This window comes from Pelodiscus sinensis, chromosome 2 (genome assembly GCF_049634645.1).
Source record: "Pelodiscus sinensis isolate JC-2024 chromosome 2, ASM4963464v1, whole genome shotgun sequence".
NCBI classification, from domain to species: Eukaryota; Metazoa; Chordata; order Testudines; family Trionychidae; genus Pelodiscus; species Pelodiscus sinensis.
This window is the reverse complement of record NC_134712.1, coordinates 96,390,291-96,413,094: the sequence shown is the minus strand read 5'-3', so window position 1 is coordinate 96,413,094 and position 22,804 is coordinate 96,390,291. Positions and strand designations below refer to the sequence as shown.

The 22,804-nt window shown below is 40.4% G+C and overlaps 1 protein-coding gene across 1 annotated transcript in view; it reads right to left on the bottom strand.

Moving 5' to 3' along the window:
* The window catches only part of ZNF407 (zinc finger protein 407), a 454,103-nt gene that overhangs the window by 176,325 nt on the left and 254,974 nt on the right, over positions 1-22,804 (bottom strand). Inside the window, exons 6-7 of the mRNA XM_006121401.4 lie at positions 19,062-19,145; positions 3,504-3,624 (exon numbers count right to left, since the gene is read on the bottom strand). Coding sequence (XP_006121463.3) covers positions 3,504-3,624; positions 19,062-19,145 — 205 coding nt within the window. The remainder of the gene's footprint in view (positions 1-3,503; positions 3,625-19,061; positions 19,146-22,804) is intronic.

Here is a 22,804-nt window from a genome sequence, read left to right as displayed (position 1 = left end):
TTCCACATTCTTCTATAAGGTGGCACCTACAGCAAAATAACACATGCTGAGGTGTTGGCTTACTACTGAATCAATGTGAAGCGCACCACATGTTAAAGTCCCAGCACAGAAGTGGGAGAACTAAGAGGAGGGCAATATGTTAGCCACTCAAAAAAAAGGAAGGAGAAGAAGATGGAGTGGAGAACCAGCTGCCAACAGCTTTGGCTACCATCCCAGGCCTGTGGAAGCTGGCAGGCAGGCAGATCTCTGTATGCATTCCATACAGGAATACTGAATGCTAAGCACAGCAGCCCCCACTCCTGGCTCCTCAGCAGCCTTGCAGGGTGCCTCTCTGGCTCTCAACTGCAGCAACAGCTTGAATTTCTGCACCACTGCCAGCACTCCAAAAGAACTTCCTGCTAGACACAAGAAGCATGAGTCGGTACCTAAAGAGTGTACCACCCTCCACGTGGATAAAGAGTCAGTCACCTTGGCCCAGAAGGGAGCCATGACAGAGGAGAGCTGAGATAGGTTAGGCATAGGACAATTATTTCCAAATGAACAGGGAAGTAGGGGATGCCAGAGGACTTTCTACACAGTCTGATAAATTTTAGATCTTTGCTCTGTCTCTTCTCTAAAAATATAACTACAAACACACTAAAACACTTATAAAAACAGTCTATGTCCTGGGATCTCTAGGGCATTTAGAAAATTGTCTCTGGCCAACAGTTTAGCCCCATTCACTACACATCTTGTAGGACACAATATTTAAGACAATGCAGTACTTTCCCCAAACCTCAAATAAAGCTCTGTGTAGCTCAAAAACTTGTGTCTCACCAACAGAAGCTGATCCAGTGAAAGATGTTACCCCACCCATCTTGCCCAGGAACAATGCAGCTACCACAACAGTGCAATCAACATGTAATTTTGTACTGTAGACACTGAAAAAGGTAAATCTCTGGAGGAGCTGTCCACTTGTTCACTGTTTACCCAGAGCGTCATCCTGCAAACTCTTACATGAACAATGACTAGCATTCCCAAGCATCTCAGTAGTAGGGATGTGAATGGTTAACCTGTAAGCATTATTCTTACCAGGTGATGCTTACAGGTTGTGTATGGTTAACTACAGCCTGTCATAAAAACCCTGCCTTCACTGCCTGATCCAAAGCTCATTGAAGTCTTTGGAAAGCCTTCCATTCACTTCAATCTGCACTTGTAAATTAGAGACTGTAAAGCACTTAAGGCAGGGGCAGGCAAAATATGGCCTGCCGCCCACCAGGACCCTCAGGCAGGTTCCCTACTTACTGCAGCCCCAGGCTGCTCAAAGCGGCCAGCAGCTGGAGCCATGTGCCTCTAGGTACTGGGTGTCCTTTGCAACATGAAGCAGGAGACTTTGTGGTGTATGGCCAGCAAGAGCTGCAATACTTTTGCTGGGAGTGCATGCAGCGTGTGACGTCTCACCCTAGTGGGCACTTGGAGCAGAGAGGTACAAGACCCCAGCAGCTGGCCACTATGAGTGGCTTAGGGCTGTGGCAGTCAGAGAGCCTATTTGAGGGTCCTGCTGGGCTGCTGACCAGAAGCCACTTAGGTAAGCATCTCCCGGCCAGAACCTACACTGGCATCTCACCCCCTCCTGCAACAATTCACTACACATCTTGACCACCCAAATCCTCTGTACCCTTATATTGTGTTGGCTCTCTGGTCACTTCCAGGATGGACAGAGGCAGGGAAAAAATTGAACCTGCAACCCTATGCTCCTCAGGAGAATGTCCTATTGCCTAGTCCACAGAAACCACTCCTACCTTCAGGGCATCCCTTATCCTGCCTTCCTAAAGCAGGCATCAGCTCCATCGCTGAGGCAACTAATGTTGGCTGCCAGGCCACTGCCTGAGTGGGTGCTGGGGGGTACTTGAATCCACCACCCTCTGGTCAAGAGGCGGATGCCCTATTCCTGAGTTCACAGGAGACCCCACTCCATCTCTCTACCTTCAGCAGGTCCCTCACCCTGCTTTCCAAATGTGGGAGCCAGTTCCTCCCTATATTCCTTAGTCCACTCAAGAACTCCTGAACCAGGTCACCACCCAAATCCTCTGTACCTCTTTACTCCCCACCTCCTGCCCCAGGTTAAAACTCCCTCTCAGACCCTGTACTCCCTCCTACACCCCTCCCCCAGGACAGAATCCGCCCCTACATCCATAACCCCTCCCCAATTCTGTACCCATTGCTGCATCCCAAGCTCCGCAGCCAGGTCACAACCCCTTCCTCTTCACCTGAATTCCCTCCTGGACCCCACATCCTTTCCTGAATCCTAATCCCCTACTCTGGGCCCCCTTTTGCTCCCAACCTCTGTCTCAGACACTGTACCCTTCATAGAAAAGTGCAGCCCTTGTCCAGTTACCAAAATATTGCCCACACCTGTCCTAAGAAGTGCAGTACAATAACTTCCTTATATCAAATTCATGCTTCATGGGGCAGGGGCACTCTGGGAATTTCTAGCCTTTATTATGTATTTTTCTTTTTTAAATGCTAGATAAAAATGTTAAAAGAACATTATGATTGCATATTTAGCACTCAAAAGTCAAAAAATGCTGCAGAGTTGCATTCACAAGTTTAACTTTCCGCTCACATACATGCATTGAGATAACCCTATAATGACATGAGTATAGTCATTATATCCTAAATATATTATCCATTTTTTCTTAAACTTTGAAAATTAATTCTTGTAAGCTGCATGTAAATGATTTTCATGCACTGTTTGTATAGCATACACAGAATGGTACCCAATGCTACAAGATTTTAAAAATGCATTCAAAAATGCATCCGAAAGCTAGTATGAGATCATTTAATTAAGAACGCCATTGTAATGCACATAATAAAGTTTATGTGGATGAGTTAAGCTTACACAAATAACCTTAATTTCTCTCTTTTCCTGACTTTTGCATGCTTAATAATGCAGCAATGGTATCATCAAAAGAGGATGGCTTTTAGTGTCGTATCTCCTTGCAACTCAGAATGTTGTTCTTCCAAACTTTCCAAATCATCTAGCTTGGCAAGAAGGAGGAAAAACTGTAGCAAAAAATTTAACTTTAATTAACTCCAATTGCTTCCACTTTTATTATGTGTTTGATGGGTGCTCAGACTGCTAAGCCTTTTGGGGCAGCTTTTTTTTCTTGGTGGAATGGCTGCAACTCAACCGAGAAAATTTTCAAAAGTGGAGTTGATTTGAAAAGGCAATGCAGATAAGTAGTCTCACCATGGAGAATTCTAATAGACATCAGAGCAGCTGTGAAACAAACACTCAATATTAGCATTATAATGTTACCACTAAAAAGTTTCCCATCATTTATTTTTCTTTATAAAGTAATATCTAAATACTCTGAGCCTAATTTTTAAATGCTCTTCCTAATTGCATATGAGATTACTGATGGCATTTTAATGGCAATATATTTTCACTGCTGCCTTCATATGAACCTGATCAGATCACCTTAACATCTTTCATCACCTCATTATTAATAACATATTACCTGTAGTCACACCACGGACATCTGTAGGGTTTTTCTCCAGTATGGACACGCTTATGTCTTGTCAGATGTGACTGCGTTGTTGAAGCAAAATTACACTCATCACATCGGAATGGTTTCTCTCCTAAAACAGGTCAAGAAAATACATGCTGCATTAATAATTTTTAAAAATAGAAAGCTTCTAGGCCAGATCTTCAGTTCATATGCAACAGAAGAGCAAATACAATCTGCAATTTCAAATATAATGAGCCTCTTCTTAATTACAAAATATTCCTTCTTTATTCTCATTACAACTTCTCTACCTTACCTGTGGGCTATTTGCTCATGCGGCACTAGAGCAGCCTGTTTGCAGGGGAGGAGGAAGCATTGCACTGGGCTCAAATGTGAAACCTGTCTTCCTCCTTCCTGAAAGGGCACTACTAACAAGAGTGTCAGTATAGAAATGCTTTCCTTCCTTGGACTCATCAATGAAAATACCATATTTTGAAAGAGGGAAATATGTAGGGATGGGGAACCAGAGGAGATAAAGAAGAGAATGCAAAAATTATCAGCCTTATTTTATGGATGGACTAAAAAAAGCTAAGCTGGTGCCAGAGCATGGACTTCTCTAGTTACCAACTCCTTCCACCACAAGACCACTCTGACTCTCATGCTATCCAGTTTCTCTCGGTGGGGAGAGGTCACACTGTATGCTAAGATGCTAGCAGCTGACTTGAAAGCTCTTGAGGCAGCCTTAATGCAGTCATCAGCAGCCCAGCTCTGTGGAGCACAGCTGAGAACCAATTTAGGAGACACTCAAATACCGAATGACCTGCACCCATGGTTAGGAAAAATCAGTGATACATTTTTAAGTCTAGGGATCAGTTTATATTGTTCTACATTTTTAATATTCCTTCTCACAACAAAGAATAAAAGACATAAAACATAAAATAAAACCCACTATTTTAAAATAACATTATTTAGGTAGAATGATCAAACATTCAAAAGGTAGGAAATATCAGAAATACCATTGCCTGTGCAACCTTAATTCAGCCTATTTGTACATATGCTTTATGATGCAGTCTTTATTTCCATGAACACATTCCATTATTTCCATAGGACCCAATCCTCACACACTGTACAGAATGAACAGTGCTTACTTAATGAGCAGGAATTTTGTTTTATTCTGGTTGTTAGATGTGGATCCCTCCACCTTATTTATTGCACACTATTCAAACCTTACTTAGAAGACAGATTAATTTTTTGTGGGCTTTTCTGTGGCATCATTATAGTGAGTGCTTCACAAGTATTAATTATCTTCACAAAACATCTGTGAAACAAGGAATTGGGGATATTAACTCGATTTGGATGGGGAACTGAGGCACAGAGAGATTAAAGTCGAAAGTCTCCACTAATTTTAGGTACTCAAGTTGAGACAATCAAGACCTAATTTTTTCAGAGTACTTAGCATCATAGAGCAATCTAATTCCCATTGCCTTCAGTTGCACACATATAAAGTGAGGAATACTCAATTACCAAGCATCTCTGAAAAACTCAGTATAAGTAGCTTGCTCAGCATCACTCAGGAACTCAGTGACACTGTCAGAGATAGAATCCAAACTTCCATGCCAGCATGTGACTGTCATTAAAATGAGGCTGTTCTCTTTCTATGTCTAATCCTCTGCTTGTTTCATAATATTCCTGGCAGCTAGTGCAGGCTAGTAAACAAAATCACTTCTTGTGAAAATTTTTGCTTTTTGAAATTGTTTTTGTCCCAACCAGAATGAAGTGGCAAAAGAAAAAAGAAATCTTTAGCAGGATGGCGGTTTTTGAGAAAAAATGTTTTGAGAGAATCAAAATATATCTTTTAGCTTCTCTGTGCCTGGTAGTCAATTTCAGGAAGCCAGTAAAAAGGAAAAGAAACTTGCGACCTCGCTGGAGAGGCAGAGAGCCAAGGTGCTCAGCCTCCTACCTCTGAGGACAGAGATGGACAGTAAAGATGCCCAGTATCTGCAGCCATGTGGTAAGGGAAGCAGTGAGGCAGAGTCATGGAACTTAGCCCTGCCAGCTCTCCTGGAAAGCTTCTGTCAGTTTCACTTGCCACTAGGCAGTCTCTTGCGCAGGCAGTTTTAGTCTCTCTCACCCAGCCTCATTGTCCTGTCCCAGTCTCCTTCCTGACTCACAGTCTCTCTTCCTCCTCATGGTCTCCTTGCCCAGCCAGCCCTAGTTCCAGTGGATGTGTTTCCCCTCCCGCCATCCTCCAATTGTCCTCCCACCTGCATTGTCTGTCTCCACTAACTCCCAGTTCCAATTTTCCTCCATATGCTCCCCAACCAAAGTCACTTTTCACACTCTTCTTCCAATATGTCAGACCTTCTCCCTCATCTCGTTACCCCCATCCAACGGATACACAGTCCTTGCCAAGCCAGCTGCTGCCTGCCTCCCACCCTACCTCCCAGGCCCACTTCCCCTCTTCCTTACACCACCAGACTACAGTCATAAACTGCCCCAGAAGGCTTCAAATCCTAGTATGCTCCTCATACCTTATACCCAGCACTTTCAGCTCTTGTCCTCCCTGCATTCATATCAGGTAACTTCTCCCTTCCTGCTTCATAGGCCCAGCCTGATGATCAGGAAATCACTAAAAGCACAGAAGAAACAGGCTCCCTGTCCTCAGTTCCAACCATACTTGGCACAGCCTGCAGAAGCTCAGGACTTCAATGGCAGAGAAAGTTCTGTTCAGCCCCAGGCTGGCACATGCTCATGGTGGATGGAATTTGGGGCGAATGGTACAAATGGTGATTTTTTTAAAAGGGTTATAACTTGATCAGATTTTTACAAGTCAGTGAGAGGAACGTTCCCTAATATCAGAGCCATACCCTGCCAGATATCAAGTGCCTGCTCCAAAGCAGCAAGTGCAAAAAAAATTTCAAAGTAAAGGTTGCCAGGACTTTTTTTTAACGTGGACAAAGCAACGTATTTTTTTCCTAGCCTCATTTTCAGAAATGACTAATCTGTTTTGGCTGCCACCTTAAAAAACTAGCCTGAGGCAGACACCTGGCATGGAAAATTTCAATCCAAAAATTTGAGCTTTGGCAAAGTTATAAACAACTTAAAATTGAGTCTTAAAATGGGAAATATTAGACCAACTTTGTAATAGTTGGTTATAACAGCCCCACATATATTTTCAAAATGAAAGCCGGGATTAAACCTTATGTTTTTAAATAGCCAAAAAAGGAGAAGCTCGGACTATAGGTTTCTTAGGCTCTGAAAGATGGCTCTAGAGAAAAAAAAGATGAGCAACCTGTATGGGGACTGGGAAGAAGCAGGTAAAGGAGAGGTAGCTCTGAGAGTCAGAACAACTACTTTTAGTAATTATTGGATTGAATTTCAGCTATTCTTTTCATCCCGTTTTCTGGCAAGTAGGGTGAGGGGCAGAACATTCTGCAGAAACCCAAGATTATTCCGAACAGATTGGAACTGCAGCTTTTCCTGCCCCAAAAGAGACATTCCTGTCAGACACCCAATCTCTTCTTCTCTGAAGAAAGTGATTCTTCCGACTGTTGGGCCAACAGTGGCTTCCTGTTCAATTACATTCTCTGGGATACCACATCTCTGCAACCCATTACTGAACTGAAAATTTCCATGCCAACTCTTGCTTTGTTTTTGCTTAGAGGATTAAAGAAAATAATAATATTTCTGAAGCTTTAATAATATGGCTTCAAATTTTATAGAGAAGGGTCTTTCTTCTTTTCTTTCAGCACTTTTCATTTAGTATACATTTGAATATTATTAAACTGCACCTTTGTAAACAGGAAACCAGAAAATCTGCACTGAAAATGATTTTCTGGTTTGCAGTTCACATCAGCACATATCAGGAAAGTTCTGCTGCTATGCTGAGGCAGAGCCAGTGAGGCTGACAGATTAGTGAGGCCCCACCGTAGCTAAGAGAGTTTGGAAATTCCATCGTGACCAAAAGAAAAATGACTAATCCTCTGCCACCACATGAGGAAGTTTCTCCTCAGGAAATCCTTGTGGCTAAGTGTTCCTGTCAGGTAGAGTATGTGTAAATTTCACCTGACAGAAAATACATCACAGCAACACAAAACAAAAGGCCAAGTGAACTGGGGAAAAATGACTGCCTAACATTCTTAGTAGCTTTTAGAAGCTGCACCAAGGGGAAAAATACTTACGTAAGAAACCAAGTCAATAAGAAAACTTTTAGGTTCACTTGATAGATAAGCTTGTCTCAATCAAAAACAGAACATCCCAGGCTAAACTGATGGGGAGAAAAAAAGAAGCCCAAATTGCTTTTTCCATAAACAAACACATCCAAGCAAGCAGTTCTACTTCCCAGCCATTCCCCTCATGCTTGGCCCAACTGCTTCTGCTTCTTCTCCAAGCAAAGATCTTTCACTGATCTCCATTCCCCCACTCAATTCCCCTCCTAACTGCTCGGTCCCATCTCAATTCCTTCTCCCCTCAACTGTTTCCCCTCTGCTCCTAATATCTAACAATATCACTCCTAATCAGTGCTCCCTGCCAGTGCCTATGCCCCCTTTTGATACCCATCAGTTCAGTTTCCACTATCTCTATACTTCCTAACTCCATTTCAAGTCTGTCCCTTCATGCATCCGCAGCAGCTCTAACCTTTGCAGTACAATTCCCTATTTGCTGTGGCACAAGGCAGGAAATGAACACCTTGTGCTTGGCCATATTTGCAGGTTCCATCCTCAGATTAAAAGGAAAAGTGACTAAACCCAGGAATCAAATAATTGTAGGGGACAACCAATAAAAAGCAGGAACAGGAGAGACATCAGTCAGAAGGTCACAGACAAGGAACCAGAGGAAGATGCTGAGCAGAAAACCCAGGACTGCACCCTTTCCTCCTCAGAGGTGGCTATGGAGCCAGTGGATGTAGCCCAGAGGAATTCTGCCCAGATGTGTGATTGAAAGGAGGAACAGAAATAGTCCTGTATTTGCAAAGCATCCTCCTCTTGGTTTTACAAACGACCACTTTGGCCAGTGCCAGGAGGAAGTTAATGAGGTCAATAAGTCAGGAGGAGTGAAGTAAAGTGCAGCCAGAAACTGAGGAGAAGGTTTTGGAGGAGCCTGAAAAGAGGATGCCATCTGAAGCATTCAAGGCTGATGTGCACTAGGATCTCCCTCATCACACAGAAGGGGCAGGTATTAGAGAGAAGGGTAAACCATGCCAAGTACACACCCGTGCTCATAGCTCCATGAAGGAGTCATCAACTAATGTCCCCGGCAGGCCACGGGACCAACGTAGAATACCAGGGTTCCTCACCTTCCAGAGAAATTTGATGTTGGGACAGGACACGAGGGTGAGGAATTGAAAGGAATGGACCACGAACATGTACAGGTATGTTCCAGATGTGGCTTGGAAACTAATAAAATTGCAGATCATGCAGGTTATGGAAGGGAGGAGGCTGGGCCCCCAATAACAAGAGCCAGACATCCAAGGTTGAGGGGAGGGAGGCAAGTACCTTACGGCAGGACCCACTAAAGGAAAGCCCAAGAGGCAGGTGATAAGGCTGCCCTCACCTCCTGGAGTACGATCTGGAGACGAGGAGGAGTGCAGAGCCCCATGTGATGGCCAAGCGCCAGAGGATACACCCGCTCCACCTGGCTGTATTTTAGGAGGTCTCATTCTGGTGATACCTACTGGGACCAACCCACAGCTCAGTGAGTGTGACTCTGACACCTGCACACCAAGCTGGGCTTTGTGTAGCAAGGGCTCCATGAGAGATCTTCCCTCTCAACAGCTGACATAAACCCAATTACCAAAACCAGCTTCCAGGCCCAGAGAAGGTCTTGGTAGAAGACTAGTCGCTCATAAATGTCTCATGGAAGACCCCTGGGTCAAGATAAAAGTGATGCCTGCTGCATTGGAGGCCGTGGCGTGCAAGGAGTGAAGAGGCAAATCTGCACTCTAACCACTCAGACACCAGTTAGTTCCTCTGGAGAAAGCCAACAGAGGTAACTGTATAATCAGGCCGACAGAGATAAAGAGCGAATCAGTGCAGGAGAAAGAAACAAAGAAAGGAAGCTCCAGGGGGAGAGAAGCAAAAGGCTCACTGAGCCCAGTCTCACAGAGACGTCAGCTCCTGTCACATTCTGAGGAGGAGGGTGGAAGCACAGGGGATGTTGCGGATAGATTCTTGCAGTGGTGATGGTGGAGGAAACTCAAATGACACTGTGAATGCACAACCACTGGAGTCTGTGGGTGAAGGAATGCTATAGTCTACCCTGGATTTTATGGCAAACCCCCTGATATTCATGGAAGTCACAGTCAGAATTTTCTGAAAGTTATATTTGACATAAATAAACAAACTTTTATTGTTATTTTAATACCCCCTCATTTACTGAGTCCTTATACATCTCAGGGCAGCCTCAGTTTCCAATTTGCTGCAGAAATGACACAGAATGATGTGCAACATGGAGTACCCAGGACTCTGGCACAGGGGCAATTTCAGTGGAGGATGGATTTATCATTCTGGTTCAAAAATACTACAGTTCAGACTGTTTGGACAAGAGTGAATATTGGTAATATGAAGGTTGACCCTTAAACTTTAGAAAAGGTTTACCATTCTTTGTGACTGCTAGGACCACTAGAAAGTTGTACAGAGCTTTAGCATATGAATCATGAGGAGAAAATTTGTGAAAGATTTTTGCTTTGGGTACACATTTGGTGACAGAACAGGTCAAAAATACTTTAAAAGCTTGCCAACCCATGCAAAGAAACTACTCTTCACCCTAGCTTCAATAACTAGAACTTATAGCTTCAATAACTAGAACTTTCAGAAAAGCTTGAGAAATTAGATGAATGTCCAGGAAAAGCCTGAAAGGCAATCAAACCCAGGGTCCATCAAATCATGGGAGAAAGTGAGTTCCAGAGTCAAAGACCATTCTTTGTTAGCCTCTTTTGCTGACACCAAAGGGCTGTAATCTCCAATACTTTCTCTAATAACAATTGTCATGGTGCCAATCTGGAAAAGAGATGAGTTTTTCAGGTAGTCAGAATCCAAACTACTGAAATGAGCAGGGCTCGACAAATAATGGAATCTACTCACCCGTGGCGAGTAGATTACAACCCGGAAGAGCCGGGTTCAGGCGATCTGTGCATGCGCAGAACGATCTGCGCATGAGTATTAGTCAGCTAGCACTCATTTAAATGAGTATTAGTCAGCTAGCACTCATTTAACTCACTTGCCATGGAAAAAAATGGTTACTTACCTCATAACTGTTGTTCTTCGAGATGTGCTGCTTATATCCATTCAGGTATTCATCTTGGTGCTTTGCTGACTCCTAAATTTTAATTAGGTATCCATTGAGGTATGTGTGCGCTGTGTGCACGAGTTCTGGAAGCTTTTTGCCCTTAGCAGATCCCTTTGGGTCAGCTGGGGAGCCCCCTGGAATGTCTCCACTATATTGGTGCATATATACCCCTGCTGGCCCTTACCCCCAGTTCCTTCTTGCTGGACATTCCAACTAAGGGGAGGTGGGTGGGATTTGGAATGGACATAAGCAACACATCTCGAAGAACATCAGTTATGAGGTAAGTAAACGTTTTTTTCTTTTTCGAATGCTTGCTTATGTCCATTCTATTTAGGTGACTCCCAAGCTGTAACTACTGCAACACAGACCTGCCAATAGCTGCGTCCTCCCTAGCCTGGTGAGCAATTGCATAGTGGCTGGTAAAGGGATGGATGGATGACCAGGCAGCTGCCCGACAGATATCTAAGATTGGTACGGTGGACTGAGCATGACTGGTGCTGGGAATGGGACGGGTGCCAAGATCTATGAGAGGATGTCCTTGATGCCAGCAATTCTTCATCTGACTCTGAGGAATACTCAGATGTTGGCCATGGCAGTGCCTCCTGTGATGGACCCTGGTACTAGCCTCAGTGGTGTGCCATGGTGGTTGGTTTACCTTGGTGCTGGGCCAGGAGTGCTCGTGGTGGCATGCTGTGATGGCCCAGTATGTGCATCAGGGAACCGGACGGCACCGGGGACATGAAACAAGCTGGTGCCTGCGACAAGACTGCACTCTGAAGAATGTGGCTTGGTGCCAGCTCTGGAACCAGTGCCGGTGCCTGGGCTGGAGCCATTGCTGGTGCCGAAGGCGAGCTGGTCGGTACCGGTGGGGAACCACTAGCTGTTGGGGACTTCAGCACTGGTTGCCTCTCCTTGTGTGACTGTGCATGGGAATCCTCCCTGCGCGGTGCTAAGCCCAGTGAGGATGTGAGCTCAATTAGCTCATGGGCTGTGTGAAACGTGCCCAGTGTCGATGGTTCAAGGATCTCTTCCACCAACAGGTCCTGGACCTCTGGACTACTCGCCTGCATGGAGCTCAACCTCCACCTACGTGGAATGGGAGCAGTGTAGCGCCTTGGAGAAGACAGAGCCTTCAGGTGCCCCCCCTGAGAAGAAGATCTTCCTCTCTGCACCTTCTTAACAGTCTCGGTTTCGGGGACTGGTGCCATGGTGCTATTGAACGGCCAGACACTACTGAGTGCCTTGGCATGGATTCTGAGTCACTCATGAACACTTGTGTCCTACAGATTGACGGCGCGGAGACCAGTGCTACCGGTTGGAGCTCTGACTCCATAAGGAGCAATTTAAGCCTAGAGTCCCACTTTCTCTTAATTCTAGGCTTAAACACCCTGCAGATCTTGCAGGCATCTGTCAAATGTCCTTCCCCCAGACACCTGAGGCACTCTTCGTGGAAGTCCCCACAGGACATAGGTCTGGCACCATGGCTTAAGGTTTAATCTTTGTATTCATGCCCATCAGTGGGAAAGAAGCTATTTGCATGTATATGCAACCACACTTAAGTTGCGGCCCTCGGCATGTGTTGCCCATCATTGTGGCCCTAGGGGCTTCCAAAGTTGAGTAGCCCTGACCTAAAGTGTACCATATATTTTAAAGTACTATTTATCAAGGAATTGTGTTTGAAACAAGATGACAACCCAAACTATAATGTGATAGTCAAATATTTCTAGCTTTTCCCAGTTTCCAGCTGCTTCTGCAGGTGATCAGGGTTTTCACTAAAGAGGAGCCAAAGGCCAGTGAAAAGAGCAGAGACAGCCCATTTGCTTTAACAGATGGTCACTGCTGCATAAGAATAACTGAGGAAAGAAGAATTATCCCTTATTATATTAAACATATCCAAAAAATTCATACATACTTACCTAAAGCATGTTTCCATATGATAAACTGTTGTAATTTGCCACAGAGATTTTATTTAACTACAAATTATGATTTTGGTATGAACACATGGCCTGTATGTTCATGAATGGAAGAAAAAAAGAACCACGGGACACTCCTTTCTGTAAAATACAGTCCACACTATGAGCAAGTTTAAGATACCTGGATTTCAACCACTATCACTAAAAGTCTGATGTAATTAAGTTCCATCCTTTTCTAACAGCTTATATGGAAAAGAAAAATAACATTCATCCCCTTTAAATTTCGTCCCCCTTCTTAATAAACAATGAATGAAACAGCACAAGACTTACTGTGCTATACTTTACATAGAATTCTCCCCCTGCTCCCTTTTTGTAGTTCAGGTGGTGGAAAAGGCTACATGATACATTTAATTCAATGCCAAGTAATGTAACTGCACGATGAAGTCAAAGAGCAGTTCACATGAGAAATAGAAATACAAAGTGAGCCACTCATCTGGATAAAAACACATACATTATTAAATTTTCGTTCTTTATTACATTGACCTATAAATGTCTTGAGAAGTAGAAGATTGAAATGAGCGAATGGAACTGATCATACCAACAGTGAACTGTATGAAATGTGTAAGCCACTATTTTCAGAAATTCACGGAAACATTGGAACAAAGACAAACTACTTAGGCATTGGAATATTTTCAGGAGCTCCTATGAACAATAAGTATATGATCCCCAATTACTCTAAAATAGTGGTATGCTCTACGGAAATTACGAAAGTAACATATGTAAATTAAGACTGTCACAATCTCAGTTAATACATGAAAATAACACAAAACTCATTTGAGTTAGATTAAAAAAATTGTCCACTCAGTCCTACATCTTGTTCAGCCAACCCTTGAAACAAACACGTATTTACATTTATGGGAGATGCTACCTGCTTCCTTTTATGTCACCTGAAAGTGAGGCATTTGCATGGCACTGTTGCAGCTGACATTGCAAGGTATTTTAAATGCTAAATATGCTAAACATTTGTATGACCCTTAATGCTTTGACTTGCAAGTTTTTCATTATTTTGTTTTTGACTACATTTATGTAAAAAAATAGAAATTCTAGACTTGTAAGTTGCACTTTAATGATAGATTGCACTACAATACTTTCACAAGGTGAAGAGAAAAATATTATTTTCTTTATCTTTTTACAGTGCAAATATTTTTTAAAAATACTATAAGGTGAGCACTGTACACTCAGTATTCTGTGCTGTAACTGAAATCTATATATTTGAAAAAAAACTCATCCAAAATATTCATAAAAATGATAATTGCATCATTGTCTAACAATGTGATTAAAACTGTGATTAATCGTTACTTTTTTAATCTCACAATTAATTATGATTATTTTTAGTTGTTTGGCAGCCCTAATGAAAACTAATTTTATATGTAGGCTATCACAAGAAGTTGCAATATCACTTTCATGTGTCCCTTGGGGACAAATTCTCTCACGTACACAAAGTGTGAGTAAATAGCTCTGGCTCGGTGGATACCATGACAATTGGTGGGATGCAAACCTCCTCTCCAAGTAATAGAGTAGCAGCAGAATTATTTCACAGACATTACTGCAACCCAGTGAGGCACATTCGACTTACTCCATTAAATCAATGTGTCACCCAACAAAAACTGTTAGAAGACAATGACGTGGTTCTTTGACAAAGGTTCTATTTATACATAAAATCTATTTCTTTGTTCCACAAGTACCTATCAGTGTTAAACAAGGGCAGAGGCATCATTCTAATAAAGTCTTTTTACTATGGAAAAGACTATTGCTTGAACTTCAGAGTACTGAGCCTCTATTGTTCTATTTAATGCCTTTAGCCAGAAATGGGGATATTCAGCATTTCCAAAAATGAAGCCATTAGTCTGATAAAACACACTATAGAACTTTCTATGCAAATCCATTATAGAACTGCAGGAAAAGCTCTTGGTAGACCACCAGAGAAACTCACAAAATCTCCTTATGAAGTCAAGGTCAGTGAAAGCCATAATCAATTCTACATTCAAAGGCCACACTGTACAGAGAAGCAGTATACATAAACTAGATATGTGGTTGGCTTGTTTTTTGTTTTTTTGCATAGGACAGAGATGTCAACCAATAAATCACAGGTTACATCATTCTTCCGTAAGAAAATAATACCACTTTTGGTCAAGTTTTTCTCCTCTCTCGGAATTGACATGCTAACACACATGGTATTGTGCAACATCAACTCTGACAAACTGGCCTGTGTGGCAATGCACTCTGATAATGAAAGTGCAAAACATACATTTGCCACCACTTAAGACTTATTATAGTTCTTTTCTGTTTAATATGATCATATTTTTTTACTTCCCTTTCTTTCTCATTTTAAAAATATAAAAAATTCTATGGTGGTAGTATTCTCCATTTGCCAAACTGAGTTCTGAGGTAGATGTTTTGCCCTGTGGGTGACAAAGGGACAGAATCCCATACTCACATTGAGTAGTACTTTCCTCTGCACATAAAACCAGCGAAGAAAAAGGCACTATTGCAGAGTCAGGTATGTCTCATTCTAAGTGCACAGTCTAACCCAATTCTGTTCCCAAAAGGAGGAACAAAATAAGTAGCATCAGAAGCAAGAGAATGAAGGGCTAAGTAGTAAGGCATACTCAGATCCCAGAGCCAGTCCTCCTCTGTGTCAGATATTCTGAACATTCCTCATGGATACCAAGACAACTTATGCCTGCAGGCTGGGAAAACAGGAAGCTTATTAAAGTGGCCAAGACACCTCAACTACATGTGAGGATTTGCTCCCTTGCCCTTGAATCCAGGGTCTCTGACAGTTGATAATAAATCTTGGATTGTGTCACTCTCTGAGACAGCTTATATTGTATCAAGGAATTATTTAAACCATTTAAATCATTTTTTATTCCAACCCCTTTCAAACCTCATTATAATTTTCTTCAGCATTCTATATGCAGAGAAAACAGTGTCAAACAGGGATGGACAAGAGAAATATAGATACAAAGAGTGGTGCATGAGGCTTAGCACTGAGATAAAGCTGTGTACGGGATAAGAATATTGTGGAACCTGCATAAGTAAAAACAAAACCAACAAAAGGCGTATTGTGCCATTTTCTTTGCAACACATAGAAGACACTGATAATTCTTCTGCTAAAGAATCATCTCCGATTGTTTGTGCCACAGAGGCAGATAAATGCCAAAAAGATAGATCCTTCCGTCTCTGAGATATTGTCCTGTATAGTATAAAGTTAATAGCAAAGTAATAATGAGCCTCCAGTCCTGACATAAAATATAAACTTATGCCTACTGCATGCAAGCCTCATGATCTATAACCTCAAATGCCTGAGATCACAGCAGAGAAGACTCCACCAGGATGGCATGAGGAGGACAGATGTTACCCACTCAATAAATTAAAGGTGTTTCACTGGGACCAAACCTGTAAACCTCCTTGCAGGAGGCATAAAAGGTATGTCAAAAAAGGTTTTCAGATCCCCCTCTAGACTGCCACTTTTTGCCGACAAAGTGCTGAGTCGGCAAAACGTGGAGGCCATTTTTATGCAAATTAGGCGCAGGATATTTAAATCCCTGCCTCATTTGCAATGTCGACTTGCCTAATCTGCATCTCTCTGTTGACAGAGGGAGGCAGTCTAGACATACCCTTAATAAAAATGGCCTGATCTGCAGAGAAGATGAGTACCCAAAACTCTCCATGTAGTCACTGAAACCTCCAAATGGTCAAGATGTTTGAAAATCAGGATATTTTAATTTAGTTACCTAAATATAGATACAGATGTCTAAGCTTTAGGCATCTATGGTTGGAAAGTTTGGTTAGTGAGCTTAGCCATCATAATATAATAAATCTATTCCAAATAACTTAAGATAAGGTTATAATTGCATGGTTAAGTATTCAAAACACAGTAAAATAAAAAGTTTCTATTGCATGTGCAGTGCTAGTTCTTCCTCCTCTCTGTATACATTAGTCTATAGCAGAGGTTTTCAAACTTTGGGTCTCAGCTCATCTGGGTAAGCTGCGAGATGCTTGGTTTACCAGAACATCCACAAGCACAGCTGCTTGCAATTCCCAATGGCGGTGGTTTGCCATTTCCAGCAAATGCGAACCGTGTGTAGCTGTAGGCCGGTTTGTGCCATTTCCTGCAGTTTCCATTGGTTGGGAATGGCAAACTGTGGCCATTGGAAGCTGTGAGCAGCTGTGCTGAAGAACACATGGGTAAACGAAGTGTCTCATGGCCCACCAGCGGCTTACCCCAATGAGTCAGGACTCAAAGTGTGAAAATACCTGATTTATAGAACCAGACCCTCAACTGGCTTAAAATGATACAGCTTCTTTTTACTTAAACTTTATCCATTAACTTCAGTCGTGAGACACCCAATATACCAGCTTCACTGATTTTATTTTCTTGATCATTTACTATTTCTCAAAAAAAAAAAAAAAAAAAAGACATACCTTCTTTCTGTAACTTGAGATAAGTATAGAATTTGTAAAACGACTTCAATTAGTTTTTAATACAGTAATTTCAGTATTATGCTTCTCAGATATATCTTCATTAACTCAGAAGCTTGATATGATAACTTTTCTATTCCTATCAATAATTTTATAAGCACGCAGATACGGCATATTTTGCAGAATGAGGCTGCTAACTATGAAGGTAACTTTAGCTGCATACTTGGTCAGTAAGTGGTCTATATGCCAGCTCTATTACCGAATTACTGTTATATATTTCACATACATGAATTTAATGAACTGTGCAACACACAGAGAATATTATACAATACAGCAAGATACTACATAAGAATAGATAAAGTTGCAAAAATTATGTATTATATTATCTTGTCTAATATCTACATTCCCAGCCTCATAAGAGAACATTTTAAAAAGTTATCAGGAAATAAGATTTGGGAGTTAAAATGGAAGCATATGACTTTAACTACAGCAGTCATTATTGTTCCTTATAAAATTCAGATGTACTGATACAGTGACACTTTGACAGAATACAGTGCAAAATTTTCTAAATGCATCATCTTAAATACTTTAAATATATAAACATCCTTTAGTAAGTGGGAAACGAATGAGACTGTACATCTCACATATGTAAATTTTTTGCTATCCTAGAAGTTAATTCCCAGAAATGACAACCCCATTGACTTCAGTGAAAATGAATAGTTGTGACTAGTGGAGAACTTGGCTATATACATTTATCTTTATAACAAATATACTTCATGATTTTGGCAGTCAATCTCTGAAAATCCCACCCTTGTGTGAACATTGCACTTCCCTCCAAAAAGATGTGGCTGAATAATCTGAGATCATGGCTGTCACTGTACAGCTTCAGGATGCCCAGGAAAACAGAGTATGTTCTATCGAGGAAATTCTGCTCTAAAATGGCAAAGTCCTGAATTGGATTACTTTACTCTACACAAAGCCACAATACAAAATCCCCACAATACAGAAGTAATGGAAAATTCTCAATGCAACAATTAGAACCAGGCATTTGTTAGCAATTTCTGTCCAGTGTATATTCAACAATAGTGACTTAACCACACACTATTATTCTTGATGATATCACATTATCCTCCTGCTAGTCACTAATATAAAAATTAGTTTAAACAGTGATGTTTCTACATCTGTTTGAACAAAACTTATTCAAATAATCAAAAACAATGAACTATTGAAACGCACAATTATGGTAAAATATATTAATAAATGTTTAATACTTATACTTTTTAAGTCTTCCGAAGCAGAGACGCAATTTAATTTTATCTGATATTAAATTTTTATAACCAGGTGGTATGAAAGCTTTCCTAGTTTGAAGGAGAAACCCTGCTTTACATGCAAGACATGTAGTATCTCTTTAAGTTACATCTATTAATTACAAACCATCTTAAAATTGAAAAAGAGTCACTGAAACAACACTTGCTTTGAACTATGTCTCAGTCCAAAATAATGGATTCACCTAAATATGATCTCTAATTTTCACCGAAGGACCCTCAAGCAGATTCTTGTAAAAGCTTCTAGCAGTTGCATAATCTATTTGGGCCTTAAAAGAGTCGTTAGTGTACTTAGCATTAATTTTAAAAAAGACACCTGATCTTTATATTTTTATCTTGCTTTAAAATGAAAATGAAGATTACTCAAATTCATAGCTAACAGCATTTGATATACAGCTTGAGGATACAGATTTTACTAAAATGAAAAAGGGAAAGCAAACAATGAACCAATATATTATTTGTGCTTTAACATGCTGTTTGACTTGCTTTATTCCCCAGCCTGGATGATACTCTCTTGCTATATAGCAAATATACCAAAGGGTAAAGACAGCTTTACCGACCTGTGTGCTGCCTCCGATGCTTAGTGAGGGCATGACGTGTCCCGCCGGCAAAGCCACAAAGGTCACAAAGGAATGACTTCTCGCCTGTTGCAACAATAAACAGATGAGGGACTGCGGAGGTCACAGATCATTAAAACATATCTATCAAGGCTTTCAGGGTTACTAATTCCTCCAATCAAATGTTTCCATGTAAATATGTCAAATGGGAATGAAATTACCACTGCGGTTTATTGACTGTGATAAAATCTGAAAAGCACCACTGAACATAATTACATACTTGTCAGACCCATAAAAATTAGCTTTATTATCAATGGAATGGTTTTGTACAACTTCATTTCTGTTAGATGTCTTCCAGATGGGGCTGCTTTATGCACTTGAACAGTTTTTTTGCATATCCTGATTTTTTACAATTCCCATACATCTGGCCTTTCTGTGCTGAGTAAAGATTGCCTGGAAAAGTTAATATACTGTATATATGATTCTGCTTAAATGAAATATATTGAATTTGCTAACAAATTAAGGATAGTGAGAAATTTTAACTGACTTGATCATAGTCTTCTTTAGTAAACTTACATTTTTAAAAATGTATTCAATTATTTTCTTGAATATACTGAAGAGCCCAGGCAACAATAAAAGCCATATTATTCAGTACCAATGGCAATTCAGTACTGTTTATGTTCCTAAAACTTTCATGACATAAAGAAAACAAGTCTGGGGATTACTACAGAAATTGCAGTAGAACTCATATTGTTCATCTTTAATGATATTTCTTCATTCCAAACCTCCGGAACAATTAGAGAGATTTGGCAGGCTCACTACTTGTAAAAAGTGTGTAAATGCTCGTTTTTAGTATGTTTATTCCAGCTAAAAATTTGCCCCATTGTCTATAAATACAATCTATCATTTCACAGTACCATTTTTACACAGTAAGTACTAGCATACTAGGCAGTTTCATCCCAAAAGACCCATTGAGAACAACATGATGGAATAATAATGTTAACCTTGGACAGATCCAGTGCAATTATAAAATAGCTTTAAAAACAAATTAGTCACTTTACTAATTTGGAACCAAATTTTACCCACCCACAGAAATACCAAGAAGGAGGCATTAGAAGAGTCAGGACACTGTATGTGGGGAATCTAACAAAATTTCCTTTTAATTTTCCCTTGAACAGGAAGGGGACTTAGGATCTTCAAAGGATAAGAGGGGTGCTGTCTCCCAACCCTGCTGAGATGTATATAATATTCAAAGAAGTCTAGCCTAATCCTGAGATGTCAGACTCTCCTGGCTGCTTTTCCTTTTGCCTCTGGAAGCCATGTACACCAATACCTGTGTTAATGTTGTTTTGATAGCATTAATGTAAGTGAGGTACTTTCTGAGATATCCACTAACCATAGAGAGAAGAATGCCACAAACAAGAGTTCCTATCCTTCCCCCTCCAGCATGGCAAAACCACTATGGGAATTCCAAGTCCATGGAGCATCAAGAGAGGGGATTCCACATAGTAGCAGTGAGCTGGCCCCTCAACAGAAATTTGGTATATCATGTTCACTTGGGTCATACTCCCCCCTCCAATTTAACTTTATTTACACAGATGCCACTTAGGCTTTAGGGGCTCCCCTGGACTCAGGACTCCAGTACAACTGTTCCCTTCACTGTCTACTCTTATCAGCTCTGTGGATGATTTTATGATAGTAGCACCATCCTTCTTATCTCTAGTAAAATATATCTGATGTAAAATACCTCTGCTCTTGATTGGGAGAAAATTATCAAGATCTTGGAATGATTCTGGCTGAATTTCAAAAGTGGCCTGAAACTTATCACGACAGTGTATATATAAAAACCACTGACTAGCCTATACAAAGGTACTTAAGCATCTAAATGCAGTGTGCACAGGCACATCCATATATTATGGCACAGAAAAACATAAGCAAAAATAGTTTATACATAAATTTAGACTTGCAACTGTAGAATTCACTCTTGAAAATTTGGCTCCTTATGCAATAAGAATTCCAAATGGTGCCCTACAAGCAGAATATCTTTTGGTAACTGAATGTAAGAATTAGCTCTAGCCATTTTGTAATTGTAACTGAATTAAAAACCAACCAACAAGCTAAAACCAGTATAACAGAAAAACCGCAGTAATTAAAAACAGTCCCTCATTTCCACTTGATGTGAATATATTCCTGTTAAGAAGCAAATACCAGCAAAACTTTAAAATTATATAACCAAAATCTGAATGCAGCTGACAATGTTACTGACTAATTAATTACTCAGCGATTATTATTAATTACTGACATAATATATTGTGTTTTTGCAGAGATTTCCCTCTATAGTCTCTGCTCGTTTTGCTTGGATTTTTGTGTCATGATCTTTTCTCCAGCACTTGAGTTCATCAAAGTATTAAAGGAAGGGAGTAGAAAGGCTATAAAGAAGAAAGCTTAATTATAATTAATTAAATATTAATTTAATTAATTAATCAATTTTAAATATAAATCTTTCTAACTATCTGCAATACCCACCAAGCCAGCATAAAATTCACACTTTAAAGTTAAATGCTGTTCCATGCCTACTAGGAAATTGTTCTATATATATATATTATATATATATATATATATATATAGTCATAAATTAGCTCATGTTGTGTTTAACATCTCTGAGCAGACTTGAGAGTGGCCAGCAGCTTTGTATGTTAATGAGGATTCAGAATATCCATAGTACCTTTGCAGGCTTGAAAATTTATTGTGTTTTATTTTTGGCTGGGTTTATTTAATGTCTTTTTGAAACACTGATACACAATACATTAAAATAGAGGAATTATTTTAAAATAGGCATATCAGCACACACAGTATAATGTTTTATCATCTAGATCCTTCATATTAATTTGCAGACAAAACCTGTACTTTTGATTCAGGCAAAACGACTGCTAAAGTCAGTGGGAGTTTATATTTGAAATTACTAGGTAAAGATGGCAGGATCTGGTCCCTGCGTTTTAAACAACAGAAAAGAGGTAAAGAGCTATAATTTGCTTCCAAACACATTAGTGAATTAGTGACCTTGTTTATATGTCCGTGTATGTGTGAGCATCTGCATATATAGCAAACACACAATTCCATCTCTATGACACTAGCTTCTACGGAATAGTATTTCACATCTACCTCTGTAGCTTCATGCTTATTGAATTTTCCATAATTAAAAAATATTTTTCTTTTATTTTTTTGTGATGACATATAGGATATATTTAACAATTTCTCTAGGTATGTTTAGCAATTTTATCATTATAACTTTGGAAATTTCAACCTTTAAGCTTTTAGGAAAATCTAAAGGCAATATTTCATTCATTGTTCAGAGGTTGGCTAACATGCCATGTTTATATGATAGCAGGAATGTAATGGAAAATGGTTCTTTTCTTAACAACTTGAATTAGTTTCAAGTGTGCCATTTTGCATTCAAATGTAGAAAGACACGGAAACCAATCCTTTATTTTCTATTAGAAAACAGCCACTGTCCCCTATCTCTCATTATGGTGCAGACTACAAGACCTAACAACAAAAATCCATATTATTGATCTAGCCAAGTCTCCACAATTATTCTTTAGAAGGAAACGCCGACGATAAATTACATCTGCACTGGCTTTTCATCTGCTGTTCGATATAAGTGATCTCTCAGGGCAGGCTGGAGACCTTAAATCGTCAACACCCTTGTCAAAGAAGCTAAGGAGGCCTAGGCTTCCCACAAACTG